Raw genomic sequence first — 17,289 nt, forward strand, 5'->3', positions numbered from 1 at the left:
AGCGCCTCCTACTGTATAACAGTGAAAACACAGAAGAGGGCAAAGAGTTTGTCTGATTGTGGGTGGACATGAGTTCATATATTAAACTCAATAAGTGTGTCAAGGCAAACTATGAAGTTGGCTTGAGAAAGCCAGATCAGAATGTTTGAAAAAAGTTAGAAAAACTTGAAGTTTTTAGACTTTCAGTTTGAAGTAGTTTGAAATTTAAAATGGTTTATACATTGAAGTTTTGAAGGCAATGAAGTCTATTGGATGGATGGATAGACAGTTCTGAACTCTAAAAGTTAAAATTTAACAGAGTATCAGGGTTATCGTACTGCACAAACCTTCAAGGAAATCAAGACAGATTTGTAATCAACCTTACGATAACCTCTACTGCTGCATCTGATCCACAAACAACTTCTGTAAACTTTACACAGAGATGCTATTCTTTGTTTAGTTCGAGAGAGGGGTGAGATTAAAAGCTGACAGCAAGGCTTTTTAAAGCTCTGAGGAAGACTGAAAGCTCATGAAAGTGTGGAAAGGAATGAAAGGTTGAAAGGACAAAGCGTGAAGATGGTCTCTGCGTCTCCTCCAGAGAAGGGCTTACTGTTCGAATTGGATGTTGCGCAGATCTGCGTTATTAATCCGTACGATACAGTCGTTCTCCTGGAACAGAGCTTCCCGCTCCGCCTTCCCGCCCCTCTCCAGCCTCTTCACTAACAAGCCCAGCGTCCTGGAACAGTCACAGCAGATATTAGTGACACTGAGCTCAGATCAGCTACACCACACATTACTGTCAGAGCCTGACACAGACGCACAGCTTCAACCAGGCATGATCTAACACAGAACCCACAGTTAGCTTCAATTAAATGGCATCATGCAATTAAAATCAATGCATTTAAACACACTGTACAAGCAGTTTTGGGAATATTTTGAGGAATCAGAGGCCCCTGCAACTCAGAGTGCTACAAATAACTACTATGGTAAACACGGTTTCCACAAAAATAACAGTTACTACAATTATTATAACTTCTGTACGTGACAATAAGTTAACATTGTGATTTCTTTTAACAGCCCCAGAAGCTTTCAGAATTCAGAATGAAATAAATTATTATTATTAGTAGTAGTAGTAGTAGTAGTAGTAGTATTAGTATTATTAAATAATAATAAAATTAATAAAATATAAATAAATTATTAACTATATGATTATTATTAAAATATGAATTACTTCACTTACAGTACAGTAACACAATTAATTAATATGGCATCTATTTTAAACATTTTAAGATGATTTCATAATTTCTGTAAGTTAGTCTTTAAATTTTTTTATTATTATTATTATTTCAATTTAACACATACACACACACACACACACACACACACACACACACACACACACACACACACACACACATATATATTTGGTGGAAACTATAGTAATCATGGTAAATGCTTGTAAAACACAAATCTACAAACATTATATTCAACACAATCAAAGAAACAAACCTGTGTCCTCTGCATCCTTTCATGAAGATATCAGACAGTCAAGAACATTGTATATATTCCATATTCAAAAAGGGTAAGAGTTAGTTATAGATGGCAACGTGTCACCTTTATCCAATCTAAAACAAGTACTGTAAAAAAGAACACAGTTCCCATTGAGCTTGAACTTTTGAGGAGTTTTCTGTTCCTGGCGGCTCTCTTTCAACTCAATACATCGTAAAAGAACTTTCTGAATGTAAGCCGCCTTTGGCCATATGGATTTTTGGCACTTTTCACAGACCTGCTGTGGTTTCGGATTCAGAGCGCTGCGGCCCCTAATCTACAAACCCTGAGACGCAATCATGTGAAATGCAGCGTCGCATTTGATGGGTTTAAAAAAGCATGGAGAAGTTTCTGATATAAACAGAGCTTATGAACTCTTACTCTCCCTGAGGCCTGAGTCTGTCACATCAGCAATGTTCGACAGCAAACTTTCACTAAAACTAAAACAATACATTGATATTAACAAAGTTTAGGAGCACAAATGTGTGTGTGTGTGTGTGTGTGTGTGTGTGCACTGATGGCAGCAGGCAGGAGATGGATTGTATAAATGCACAGACAGCAGAACCTGACTTGAATAGGTGATGTGAGTGAAGCAACAAATAAGGAATAAATACTTTGACTGAATCTGCTGGAGAAACAGACAGATCAAACCCTTCTTTAACAGAACACAGTGTGCAGCAGACAGCTGTGTGCGGTTTGAGTGCAGAGTCTATGGTGTGGTCTTGTGAAGTAATCACACAGCTTGCACTTAGTCTTTATGATCTTGATGCAGAGCAGCTGAGGGGAAGAGTGAGGATTAGTTCAGCTCCCACTGGACTGATGGACGATCTGTAGAGGCTCATTAGTCATTAGTTTAAAACGGAGACTTTAGGTGCGGTCACTCTGAACTTCTAAATGACTTCAAAACACGCAACAAATATGGCAGACAGGATGTGCACTTTAGTTTCTGCTGCAAATGAAAAGAAACTATAAATGGCCAGCATTAATGATAAATATTAACATTGAGGAAGCAAGATATATCATTAACCTACAGTATAATAAATCAACACTAATGTATTTGCAAGTAAATATGTAATTTTTTATTAGCATTTCCCTTGTTTGTTAGGTTAGTTTTTTTATTATTATTATTTTCACTTCATCTTTTAAGAAGGTAGACATGCTGTTAAATGATCTTGACATAATTATGCCTCTTTTTTGGTACTGTACACTATATTGCAGTCATGCAACTCAATCATTTTTAGGTGTTGCAATTGTTTTATTTATTAAGACATAATAATTCATTTAAATGTAATTTTGGTCATTTAATTCAATTGTGGTTATCAGTCATAATGTGCAATCGAATCTTAACCCAATTTAAAATTCTTCATTTTGTGCAATACAGTGTTGCAATGCTTAGATTCAAGGACTATAATGTCTAATTTTAGTTTTTAGTGTTTTATTTTTAATTTATTTAGACAGAATGGTAATTTTATCATTTCAGCTTTTAACAATTTAAACTTTAAGGCTTTCTTAATTTGTATAGTAGCTGTCCTAAATAGTTTGTAAGATAATTATATCTCAGTACTGGCAGAGTATTTATTCAAAACCACCTGTTCTTATCCACTGTCTTTAATAGAATAACCAGTGTTGGGAAGGTTACTTTGGAAATGTAATAGATTACAGATTACAAGTTACCCTATTTAAAATGTAATAGTAGTGTAACTTTTTTAATTACTTTAATAAAGTAATGTAACTATTTACTTTTGAGTACATTTTGATTACTTTTATAAATTTCTAATGAATGTTAATTTGCAACTGTAAATCATCTTCAACCATTTTACACCATTCAGGTTTAACCTTACAGCAGTGCTCAATACTGTCAGACTTTCACCATCCTTCATCACTTAAATTAAGATGATCACATTTGAACACTTCCACCACACAATCAGACTTTAGTACTGCCTTTTACTTTGAGATTGATCTGAAGTTCAAAGCAGATTTAAAATCAAAAGAAATAGTTTATAGATACTGTTTTTGAAACCAAATCTTTGCATAACTACAGGCATCTAACTGCATCTAACAATGGTTTGGGGAAAAATAGTTAATAAAAAAATAAAAGCATATACATCAACTCAAATACGGTTATCTAATAAGCATGTGTCCTATTTTGTGTACTAAACTCCTGAAACATTGGTGTCTTTCTGAAACACTGCTGTCTCTTTGTATATGATATGATGATAGTTTCTCAAAATAAGTAAAAAATGCTCATGAAGTGACTGTTCTAGAGATTAATTTCCATGAGGGTGGACTGGGAAAAAAAATAGGCTGGGAAATCTCACACTCATACACCCACAACCCATTCTGAAACATGGACAACCCTATTTTTTTTTAATATTTAAATCCTTAGGTTGGGGACATGCAACGTAATTAAGAGTTCTCTCCTGAACTGCACCTTCACTTCCATTATCCATCCATCTCTCTCATGACTTTAATACTGAAGATTTTTATTTGACTTTTACCATGTTTTGTAAGTGCAATTTTGTTTTTTTGGCAAATGAATTACCACTTGTATTTATTTTTACTACAAATTCCATAATTAAACCACGATTAGTGCCATACCATAGGCTACATTAATTTTCCTAAGGGTTGTGTTTTTGTATCCACTAGCTCCCCCTAGACCTATGATAAAATATGATGATCTGTCTGCTAACTTACTACTGTAACATTACAATAGATAATAATGACGTCGTTTATACAGTATTTTGAGTGATTGCGAGCAGTGTGCTGCTGCTTGACTAAGTAAACAAAGACAAAACTACATTAGCATCTTTACAGATGAAACTGACCTGCACCTGAAACCCTGAACAGAAGTGTCGCTTCTCTGCTCCAGCTGTGCGCTTACACAGTTCACTCCGGTCTCTCTCTCTCGCATTGATTACTCGGAGTCTGATCCAAACCGTTCGGCGGAGGCGCGGAGAGCGTGCGAGCCCAACCATTGCCAGTCACGACTAACCGATTCATGATTTATTAGAGATTTAATTATCGAATGGCGGATTCGGAAATAATCGCTTTAGTATATTCGGCCTGCAATTATACAATAACAATATTAAAGTAGAAGGCCAAATCGTCTGCCAGGCCACCGGGAATAGTCCCGGTTCTCCCGATGTCCAGTCAGCGCCTGATTTCCACAGACACGCAGAACGTGCAGGATTCATATTCAGTCTTTTTGCGGCTTAATATTCACAGACATCAGTCCATATCGGGTTTTGATTCAAGTGTACTGACCTACTTTTGATTTATTCGTCCAAAATGTGGCATATTGCGTCTGCGTTATAGGCTGAATTCCATTTTTATGACTGGATTCTATACGAATGTGTTTTCCGCGTCTCGGAGATTATGGGCCATATGTCTTAGTGCAATTTGGGAAAGAAATAAGCTGTATGTGGATGTGTGTAAATATTAAAATGTAATCCTCTTTGTAATCGTTACAATTTTCATAAGTAACTGTAATTTAATTACTCATTTTTTCTTAGTAACTGTAACTGATTACTGTTACATTTATTTTGTAATTAAATTACGTAACACCGTTACATGTAACTAGTTACTCCCCAACACTGAGAATAACTGTGCAATCAGGACCCATTTATGCTGAGCAATTAGACCCTGCCTTGTTTGCTGTGACCGCTGGCCATGTGATCAGATCTCGTTACTGGAGTCACGGTTCTGCAAGACTCTGTGTCTAAGTAATTTTCTGAGATGTCACATGACTCATGATGTTGGCGGAGAGAAGCCACTCTGAGCCCTTGCTGTCACCTCCGTGCCCTCTTCAAGATGTTAATGAGTTCACATTCAACACATCCCACCAATCACACAAGATGAGCTGATGAAGTCATCACGCTGTTGCTGAGGAAGTGTGCCATTGTGTTTGTTTGAGTGTAAGTGACAGTTCTGATTAGATATTAACTAAAGTATCAGATGTGGGACAATTTACAACCCTGAGATTCATTCAAGGACACAATGACAAGGACATTTTGCTACAGAATGTGAGCACAGATAAATGTTTCTATTTCTGAAAATATGCATACATCCACACTTTAATTATACTCATAGCAGGCTGTGCAATAAAGGTTATAGAGTTAACAATAATAATAATAATAATAATAATAATAATAATAATTTCATTTCATTTAAAAAATGTCCAATAACTAATATTTACACAGGGACACAATGAGATCTACAATAACAGATCATTAATAATAAATAAATAAATACATAAATAAATACATTTTATTTGTAAGTGTTTAAAATCTAATATTTAGAACCCAGTTCTAAATAGTAACCCAATAAATATTTGCAATAATTTACACAACAATCACATAATAATAATAATAATAATAATAATAATAATGTTCTTTTGTTGTAGTTATTATTGTGTCAGTGTTGGCAATAATTTAGTTTTTAAAAATTAGTTATTGGGGAAAGTAAAGTTTATTTACTTCTTCTTCTTCTTCTTCTTATTATTATTATTATGATTAATTTTCTGATATTGTAGGTATTATTGTGTCAATTATAAAGGACTGTCCTTGAAAGACTGGGTTACTATTTAGAGTTGGGTTCTAAATATTAGTTTTTGAACATTAAAATAATAATAATAATAATAATAAAACTATAATTTTATATACTGAAACTTAAAATAGTCAAAGGGTTAAAGCTTTTTTGGGGAGGCTTGGCATTCATTTCATAAACCAGCATCACATTACGTCTGAAGAGGTTGTGCATTTTTATTGCTAATAAACAGTTCTCTGAAAATCCCTTTATAGTCGTCACTGACTACATTAGAACAGTTTTTCATTCATTTGCACCTTCCTTTCATCATTTTGCTTCTCTTACCACAGCTGACCTTGGCTGTTGTGAATGACCAATAATATGAATGAGCTTTTAGTCAGATTGGGTGAAGCAGTTTAGACGAATTGACTTGGCCAGATTGAGGCTTTTCTTGCTCCAATAAAGCTACCTAATTTATTCAGTGCCATGCCCCATGTCCCCTTTGTCCTTCTGGAGGGGCGCAGAGTGTTTAGCAGAGTCCCATTCTGTTCTTTCTGTGTCCTTATAGAGAATCTGAGCTGCTGTAGCTTTGCTTTCATTATTCAGCTGGAGAATGTGTTTGTAGAAGATGCAAAGCTGTTCAAGAGGAGCCCACTCGAGAGAGTGCCATACTGTCAATACATACTTGAGGAATGATGAAAAACCACCTTAAATGGATGGTACATGCTGGGGAATAAAAGTCAACTTTTGCAAAGACACCTTGAGGGAAACTTGTCAAGATATGAGAGAAATCTGGAGGATGCAGAGGACACAACTGAGGATTACAGGCACGAGCTGCTCCGAAACACAACCTGTGAGTCTTAAAGGGATAGTTCACCCATAAATTAACATTTGCTGTTCATTTACTCACCATCAGGCCATACAAGATGACTGGAGAGATGAATCTGTTCATTCATCACAGGATCAGATAGACTGCTATTTCAGCTCATTTTGAGTCAGAGTGAATATCGGGCTTCCAAAAGTGAGTTTAGTTCACTAAAATGGTCAAACTGGTTCAGAATGATTCACTGAAGAACCGATCAGCAATCTTTATTATTTGCCTGAAGCTCTGGACCACAGGTACTAATGCTGTAAATAATGTTCAGTTTCTTGAACAGACTGGCTGTCGCACTTCTTAAGACCTCAATATATTGTCGGGAGCCATGGGTATTTTAATTTGTCTTGCCAGTACATGCTTTTTTGACTCTCAAAGTGCCAGTAGGCATTGACTTGCATTTTCTGAATCACCGTGAATCATGGCCTCGTTCTGCTGAAGAAAAAAGTTACCTACGGTCATCTTCTATGGCCTGAGGGTGAATAAATTAACTGCAAATTTTCATTTTTGGGTAAACTTTCCCTTTAAAAACAACACTGAAATTAAGGAAAATATACTAAAAAATGGCCTATGGAATGAGTTGACAAGAATAAAATGAATTCAGTGAAGATAATGTGGTTTTGTAAAGCTTTACCTTCTGTCTCTGGCACTGAAAGGCACCACGTGGATTCCTAGCGGCCCACCGCCATTGGACACCTCAACCAGCTTCAACATTTCACTAGGGACATTGACAAACGAGGGCAATGAGAGGAGAAACAAAACAGGAGAAACCAAGTAAACAAAGAAAAGGCAATACATAAAAAGTTTAGAGTATGATAGAGCGGCTATGAGTAGCTATGAGCTGCAAGCTAAGGCTAGTTTAGATCCAGCCCAGCACGAGTCCATCTATAACCCCAGGGGCCATTAAGACACACGGGTCGATGGAGGACCCAAACAGAAACTTCAATTAAGTGATTAGGATCAGATTGAGGCCTGCAGTGGGCCAGTTCTGTGTTTTTAACAGTCAGGGAGCGCACTACACCTGAGAGGAAACATCTGGCATGAACACATGGGATAAAGAGAGGACCACAAACATCAGTAAAAAAGATGAGCACAAGATCTGCGGTCTGTTAAACAGTCATCGTTTCCTGATGGTTTAAGACTAAATCACCTAAGAAAGACCATTTGATCAGGGCTATTATACTAAACCATTAAAAAAATGAAAATAAAACCAATTAAAATTTGTAAAAAAAGAAAATTATTTAAAACAAATATATTTTTATAACATTTTAATTATTTAAAAATTATTTATATACAACCCGAATTCCGGAAAAGTTGGGACGTTTTTTAAATTTTAATAAAATGAAAACTAAAATACTTTCAAATCACATGAGCCAATATTTTATTCACAATAGAACATAGATAACATAGCAAATGTTTAAACTGAGAAAGTTTACAATTTTATGCACAAAATGAGCTCATTTCAATTTTGATTTCTACTACAGGTCTCAAAATAGTTGGGACGGGGCATGTTTACCATGGTGTAGCATCTCCTTTTCTTTTCAAAACAGTTTGAAGACGTCTGGGCATTGAGGCTATGAGTTGCTGGAGTTTTGCTGTTGGAATTTGGTCCCATTCTTGCCTTATATAGATTTCCAGCTGCTGAAGAGTTCGTGGTCGTCTTTGACGTATTTTTCGTTTAATGATGCGCCAAATGTTCTCTATAGGTGAAAGATCTGGACTGCAGGCAGGCCAGGTTAGCACCCGGACTCTTCTACGACAAAGCCATGCTGTTGTTATAGCTGCAGTATGTGGTTTTGCATTGTCCTGCTGAAATAAACAAGGCCTTCCCTGAAATAGACGTTGTTTGGAGGGAAGCATATGTTGCTCTAAAACCTTTATATACCTTTCAGCATTCACAGAGCCTTCCAAAACATGCAAGCTGCCCATACCGTATGCACTTATGCACCCCCATACCATCAGAGATGCTGGCTTTTGAACTGAACGCTGATAACATGCTGGAAGGTCTCCCTCCTCTTTAGCCCGGAGGACACGGCGTCCGTGATTTCCAACAAGAATGTCAAATTTGGACTCGTCTGACCATAAAACACTATTCCACTTTGAAATAGTCCATTTTAAATGAGCCTTGGCCCACAGGACACGACGGCGCTTCTGGACCATGTTCACATATGGCTTCCTTTTTGCATGATAGAGCTTTAGTTGGCATCTGCTGATGGCACGGCGGATTGTGTTTACCGACAGTGGTTTCTGAAAGTTTTCCTGGGCCCATTTAGTAATGTCATTGACACAATCATGCCGATGAGTGATGCAGTGTCGTCTGAGAGCCCGAAGACCACGGGCATCCAATAAAGGTCTCCGGCCTTGTCCCTTACGCACAGAGATTTCTCCAGTTTCTCTGAATCTTTTGATGATGTTATGCACTGTAGATGATGAGATTTGCAAAGCCTTTGCAATTTGACGTTGAGGAACATTGTTTTTAAAGTTTTCCACAATTTTTTTACGCAGTCTTTCACAGATTGGAGAGCCTCTGCCCATCTTTACTTCTGAGAGACTCTGCTTCTCTAAGACAAAGCTTTTATAGCTAATCATGTTACAGACCTGATATCAATTAACTTAATTAATCACTAGATGTTCTCCCAGCTGAATCTTTTCAAAACTGCTTGCTTTTTTAGCCATTTGTTGCCCCCGTGCCAACTTTTTTGAGACCTGTAGCAGGCATTAAATTTTAAATGAGCTAATTAAGTGGATAAAAGTGTAAAATTTCTCAGTTTAAACATTTGCTACGTTATCTATGTTCTATTGTGAATAAAATATTGGCTCATGTGATTTGAAATTCCTTTAGTTTTCATTTTATTAAAATTTAAAAAACGTCCCAACTTTTCCGGAATTCGGGTTGTATAATGCAACTAATTTAAGAAATGTATGAAATGTAAGATATATAAATATATGTGTGCGTGTGTGTGTGTGTGTGTGTGTGTGTGTGTGTGTGTGTGTGTGTGTGTGTGTGTGTGTGTGTTTAAAGAAAACTACAATTAAAATGAAAATGTGAAAATTAACTAATTCAAAATATTAATAAAGAACACAAATACTATTATTTTAAATAACACAAACACACACACACACATATATTTATATATCTTAAATTAAAATTAAATTAAATTTATGCATTTAGCAGACGCTTTTATCCAAAGCGACTTACAGTGCATTCAGGCTATCAATTTTCACCTATCATGTGTTCCCGGGGAATCGAACCCACAACCCTGCGCTTGATAACGCAATGCTCTACCACTTGAGTTACAGGAACACATATCTTACATTTCATTCATTTCTTAAATTAGTTGCATTATAATCACTGATCACAGTTTTTCAATACATGGGAAAAGGCAGACTGGACATTTACCTAAATATCTCATTTTGTGTTCAGTAGTTTTTTTTTTTTCATGTGGACTACCTTTCAAGACATTTTTGTAGAAAACAAAGATTTGTTGGATTCTGTTGGTTGTGAGAACGACAGAAAGCGGATCCCGAATCATTTGTTCATATTCCTGAGAGCACTTACTCAAGTGAAGCTGATTCCACACAGGAATCTGCCCGTCCCACCGGCTCTATCCTGCCATTCCTCCCGTTGTCTGCTCTCTCCTCGTCTTCTTCTTCTTCTTCTTCCTGTGGAGCACCAAAGAAGCAGACTGTGAGTCAACGGTTCTCCCTCACATCTCACATAAAGCAGCCGATCTCTGGATCGCTCTAATCTAATTGAGTGACATATGAGTGAAATGGCTGCTGGTTTAAATCAGAGTGACTGAGAGTACAGCCGTGACATTAGAGCAATCCTCAGAAAAGATGGCTGTAATCAATTATTCATATTCAATCAATCAGTCTGGCTTGAGCTGCGCTCAGGTCTGCTGCTAATCGGATAAGAGAAGAGTTGAGTGGATGCTCATTTGTTTCATTCGCTATCCTTATCTAATTTCCATCTCTCTGTCTTTCTATTTCTCAACCCCTTGACACGTCCGGTATGTGCAGATGTCATTTACAATTCTTGGAAGAATGTAGAACAATAAGGTCCTGTCAAATAATGGAGGCTGGATTGAAGGCAGGACTCTCATCAAACATATTGACAGACTGACCACAAAATGCATGTCAGCTTTCTTTGAAAGATTAAATGCTTTTGTTTCCTGCCATCTTTGAAATGATTAGTCATGCCGAATAATAAACAAAGGGCCTCTTTATATTTTTTTATAGCTTAATTGTATTTAATCCTTGCCTTTCAATGAGTCTCAGAGAGAGCAATAAATAAATAAATAAATAAATATATAAATAAATAAGCATTTTAAACACTTAGCAAAAATTTTAATATCAATAAAAATCTAGAAAATTATCTCAAAATTATCTCATATTAACATTTTTTTTAAAGCTAATTAAAATAAACGTTAAATGAGGTAAAATTGAACATCTTATGTCACCAAGTTTCTAAGGCTACATTTCTATTTTTTTATTAAGTTTACTTGAATGTACTAAATTAATAATAGTAACAATAGTAAAAATAATAATAATAACAATAATAATAATAATAATAATAATAATAATAATAATAATAATAATAATAATAATGTTCCCAAAACTTTAACTAAAAAAATTAAATAAATAAATAATAATAATAATATTGTTCCCAAAACTGTAACTAAAAAAATTAAATAAATAAATAATAATAATAATAATAGTAATGTTCCCAAAACTTTAACTAAAAAAATAAATAAATAAATAAAAACCTAGAATACTATCTCAACAACACTGCAAAAATATACATCAAAATGGCCAGGCCGCTGTATTGCATACGGTCAATACACATAATCAAGATTCCATAGCTTTGCATGAAAACAAAAAAAGACATTTAAGAAAATATTCCTATCCACCACACTTGGTTATTCATATATTATGTGTATGCAAACAGTGTATTCAGCTTAATAAAAAAATAAATTAATGAACGAACGAATGAATGAATGAATGAATGAATGAGCGAACGAATGAATGAACGAACGAATGAATGAATGAATGAATGAATGAATGAATGAATGAATGAATGGGGGACCAAAGGTTAACAACAATCTCTCATGCAAGTTTATCCAATGACATCTGAATATATTCCACACATTAATTCCACTCAAACCCTTGGCTGTGGATCATTTCCAAAGCCAAGTGAGTGTCTAGACACGGGCGAGATTCTGCAATGGTTTGTTAGCCACAGATATTAATATTCCAGCAGTCTTACCCTTAACCTTCCCCTCTCACCAAAATGTCAAGCACGTCTAAATAAACACTTCCGTCTTTAAATGGAAATGCATTCAGTCTTTTCAGACACCACCACTATTCTCCACCACACGCTTCCGCCGGTCTGAAGAGGATGACTGGAGTCCTATTTTCATCTGTCTCTATTTTTTTATTGTTGTAGAGGTTAAAGAATGAAGTGGAGGTCTGTTACCTTATTCTGCTAAAAATGAGTCAACTGCCTCTCCAAACACAGTTGAAGGTTTAGCTACTCAACATCCAATACAATGAGTTTTGTCTTCACATCGCAGTGTTGGGGCAGAAAAAAAATCCTAATTATATTTGATCCAGAATTTTCAATCAAACCTGGTCATTAACAGCACTGAATTGAAAATTAAAGCATCAAATAGGGTCAAAATCCCACTTTACAGGTATATACATCTCACTGATTTTCAGTCTTTGTAATTATCAGATATTTACAGCATGATAAAAAAAACTGTATAAGTCTGCATTAATATGCAGAAAATTAACAAGACATTATTTACATGGCAATTTGGGATAATATAACTATATACTATGTTAACATATCCACAAAGGGAATATATAAGCAGACAAAGGAGTTATAAAAAATATAGTAATATCTGTACATATGTATGAGGTCCGTCACATCGGACCCTGAGAGCCGGTTGAGGAAAGCAGAGAAAGGTCCCTGTCACAAAGTCACTCGCACAGAACACAAAGTGTCACTTTGCCTGTGGTGGCGGTAATGACAGACAGAGAAAAGCAGGCTGGATGCCAGACGCTCCATTGTCCGGTTCTGAACACCTGCCAGACGAGAGAACCAATGGCAAACTCCTGCATCAGCCCAGCACAGGGGGAAAAGGTCATTTTCTAGGTGTCCCAGAGGCGATGATTGACATGAGCTGTAAGGGATGAATCCACCGCTGTCATCCGGGTGCTTTAGGGCTCTGCTGATATGTGAGGGTTTGTGAGCTTGGGTGAAGGCCAGAAGCCACTCAGTGCAGCAGTTACAGGAAGCCAGAGGTTACAAAGCTGGCGATTAGACAGACAGTGCATTAGATTATTGTTCCTGGCAGACGCAGGAGGTCGGTCACATTGTAAGGAGCTGGAGGGAGAAAGTTTTCCACAGGGAACTTGGATTATAGGAGGAAACGGGTGATATCTCCAGAATGCTGGATAAAATCCTAACAGAGGCCTGCGTAATCCTACGGATGCCTCGCTGGAGGGCCTGAAGGTCACGTCTGTGGAAACAAACAGTGCCTGACCTCCAGAACAAGCAGATGAAATCAGGAAGGTGACGGTGGTGTGACATGAGAGTTAGTGACAGGAGAGGTCTGGCCTCTAGCATTGGGTCTGAGGTTGCATTTACACACAGGAGTTTGTACTGTGTAACATTACAGAAAAATGACAGTTCAATGCTTCTTTTCTTTTCTGTAAAAGAGATTCCGACAATATCATTTCCATTTGTCGCTATAGCTGTGGTGTGGCTATTCGTTTAAATTTAGATAGATTTTTATCATTATAGTTATTATCCTCTTTGAAAGGGCCTTTAGCATAAAAACAGAGACTTCAATCTTATAGGGAGTCATTATATGTCTGGAAGATCAGTTCTAATCACTAAATAAGGACCCTACCATAAGAAAATAATGCTTAAATTAGCCTAATCTTTAACTTTCACTTTGATTTGTATGCTTTGAGAAATAATCAGAAGACTAAATGGACTAGACCTTAGACTGATATGGGCTTTTGTGAGACTGCTACAAAAAGTAAACTGTATTATTTTCCATTCTGCTCACCAATGTTCTCAGGAACCAAAACATATTTTGAGATCTATACACAAAGATATAGCTCTGCATTTTTAACCCAGAACTGACCGAAGGACTATTTTCTTGTCCAACATAAAGTGCTGGAAATGTGCCGTAAAGTAAATATAAGGAAGCTGGTAATTTGCACAGTCTTTCAAACAATGATTGTCCAAATATATATATATGACCTCCAATAATACTGACCTCACTCCAGTTCCTGACTACATACAAAAGTTGGTAATGACCTTCAGCGAAACGCCCAAAAAACAACATGGAATAAGCCAAACATAACACATTAGTCCGGCGTGAGAAATACTGCAGCTGTCCAAAACGTCTTGTGTCTGGTTGGAAGCACTAGTGACCCTTATGAGGAGCTTTTGGGGTCGGTAGGTAATGCATAACTAAAACCCAATGAGTCTTTCTGATGGGGAGCAATCAAGATAATAAAGAAAAAGAAAAATCAAGCCCATGCATACTCCAAAAACAGGCGTTTTCCAAAAATGGAGATGAAAGGCCCTGCTGTGGGCGCCACAATGCACCATTATAGTACGTCTGTGCCTCAGAGGCAACTCATATTACCTCAATTAGACTTTTAAAAGAATTAGACTGATTTAATTGAACATGACTTGGGTTTTTCACATCTTTCTCTCAAACACAGGGTCATTTTATCCCACCGTTAAACAAAATCTTCATTACAACAGTCAATGGATCACACTACTCTACATTTTCGAGACTCTTATTTGTATTTGTGTTGGGAAAACAAATGCTAAAAGGACCTAAATGATGACTAAAGAGTCACTACTGTAATCTACTTATGCGAACACTATCCCACTGTGGTTGGTTTGTGCCACTGTTTATTTGGAGTGTCAAATGAGAAAATATAGCCCATTTGGTATAGACGTTTCATACACTTATCATGTCACAGGGGATATTAACAGGCAACTGCAAAATCCATTAATGCATGCCTGTAATCAGGCCTCGTAATATGGCTGTCATCTTTGTGTATTGATTAAATCTTAGATTAACTTGTTTTTCATCCGAATATTTTTCATGTCCTCAACACGGATAAAAGATTCTACCCATCAATACAAACCAACATCAACAACGCTACAAAGAGAAGCTATAATTGAACAAGTTAATCTTTATTTTTCATTGTTTAAGAAAAAAAAAAGACTTGTTGAGTGGAAGTAAATCAAATTGAATAGATTTTTACTACTTAGCACTGTGACCAGTGTTGGGGAAAGTTACTTTTAAAAGTAATGCATTACAATATTGTGACACTCCCTAAAAAGTAACGAATTGTGTTATTTAGTTAACTTGATATGTTAAGTTACTTTTTTCTCTTTTCTTTTACTTGGCCTCACACAGAAGAAGAATGTTCTGTAGTGAGCTATTGTTTTGTTTGTTTTTTTTTTGGGGGGGGGGTTGTATTGTATGGTTGAATTGGATCATTGAAGGTCAGCTGACATTGGTTAATAAAACAAGATTAAATACAAAGGATATTTGTGTTCAAATCTGTTTTAAAATGTAATTATTGCAGATTTGCATCATATTCTGATTTTGCATTTCACGGTTTTTATTCATTTTGAGGAATACTGAATCTGTTTTTGTGAGATGAGCAAATGTATGTTCATTTGTGACTCTGGACCACAAAACCAGTCATAAGTCCGTGTGTGTTATGTGTGGAGCAGAAGCAGCACGGACTCATTGTGCTTTCACACAGGACGCGTTTGCAGTCCACTACTGATCCGCGGCTGTTTAGGCCATACACACATTTGTTCATTATTTTGATTTCAAATCATCTAAAAAAAAACAAACAAAATAAATAAATAACACAGAAAAAAAAAAAACTTTTTCAGCATTGTGATACTCTTTCATCACAGTACAGTAACATCTTTCATAGACATGAATTTAAACTCAAATATAAACAACGTATTACTCATGCATTTGACTGCTAGGTTTGTATAATAAGTTGCTGAAGCAAGCGGCAACACATTTAAACACAACATTAGCCTACTTTCCTTGTTAGTCTATCACAAACATTTAATATTAAAACTCACCACTGACAGAAACAGTCGACTCTCGTGACTTTTGCATTTAAATCTTTATTACAAGTAATCCAACGGGTCTTAAATAACTTTGTTTTTCTGCCTTTATAAAAGTGCATATATTATGATGCCTTATTGCTCATTTACTTGTTTTAAATCGCTGCACTGCTGCAGACGCACTGCTCCTGGAACGCACTGACGGACTGCAACCGTGTGCAGTGTGAACGCTCTGATCCATTAACATGGGTGCGTAAAAAAAATACGCAAAGCATACGCACTGCAGACGGAGTATGTGTGAAACAGGCGTTAGGATGAGACAATGTTTGGCAGAGATATAAATATTTAAAAATTTGGAATCTGAGGGTGCAAAAAAAAAAATTGAGAAAATTGCCTTTAAAGTTGTCCAAATTAAGTCCTTAGCAACACATATTACTAATGATAATACATTTTTTATATATATTTACATTAGGGAAATTACAAAATATCTTCATGGAACAAATCTTAATATTCTAATGAGTTTTGACAAAAGAAAAATCAATGATTTTGACTCATACCTTATATTGTTGGCTATTGCTACAAATATATCTGTGCGACTTATGACTGGTTTCGTGGTACAGGATCACATTTATTTTAGATCTACAGTAACTTCACACAGTTCACACAGCACATGCAATCACTCCTGATTTCTCTCAACATGAGGACAGGAGAGCTGCAGTCAACACGAGGAAACAAAGTAAATTCTTGTAAGTATTCTTGTAAATTAAAAAGGAATACATTACTTTACTAGTTACTTGAATAAAACTAATCAGAATACATAACTTGTGTTACTTGTAATGTGTTAACCCAAAAACTGACTGTGACATGCTACAGTGAATGTACCAAATACCATGGGACTTAACATATTCACATAGTACTTCACATAATATGATTGCATTACCATGGTACACATCCAAAAACATTGTATTATCACATAATGGCTGAATAACTATATATCAGAGTTTTTTAGTTTTTTTTGGAATTGACACCAGCATTATTTCTCACAAAAGCTTCATCCTCTGTAAAAAAAAAAAAATAATAATAATAAATTATATATATCAGCTGCAGCATCTCTCCAGCAATTATTATCTGTCTCCTGTGGAAATCGGCTCAGCTGTTTGGCGGGAGATGAGAGCTCTGTCGCAGGGCTGTCAGTTTACGTCTCGGGTTCACGTGTGCGCCTCTGAGG

The 17,289-nt window shown here is 36.1% G+C and overlaps 1 protein-coding gene across 2 annotated transcripts in view; it reads right to left on the bottom strand.

Moving 5' to 3' along the window:
- The window catches only part of LOC132124488 (partitioning defective 3 homolog), a 474,703-nt gene that overhangs the window by 232,846 nt on the left and 224,568 nt on the right, over positions 1-17,289 (bottom strand). For both annotated transcript variants that reach the window (XM_059535542.1, XM_059535540.1), the window contains exons 6-8: positions 10,485-10,588; positions 7,560-7,643; positions 590-715 (exon numbers count right to left, since the gene is read on the bottom strand). In XM_059535542.1, coding sequence (XP_059391525.1) covers positions 590-715; positions 7,560-7,643; positions 10,485-10,588 — 314 coding nt within the window. The remainder of the gene's footprint in view (positions 1-589; positions 716-7,559; positions 7,644-10,484; positions 10,589-17,289) is intronic.

This window comes from Carassius carassius, chromosome 42 (assembly GCF_963082965.1).
Source record: "Carassius carassius chromosome 42, fCarCar2.1, whole genome shotgun sequence".
Taxonomy (NCBI): Eukaryota; Metazoa; Chordata; class Actinopteri; order Cypriniformes; family Cyprinidae; genus Carassius; species Carassius carassius.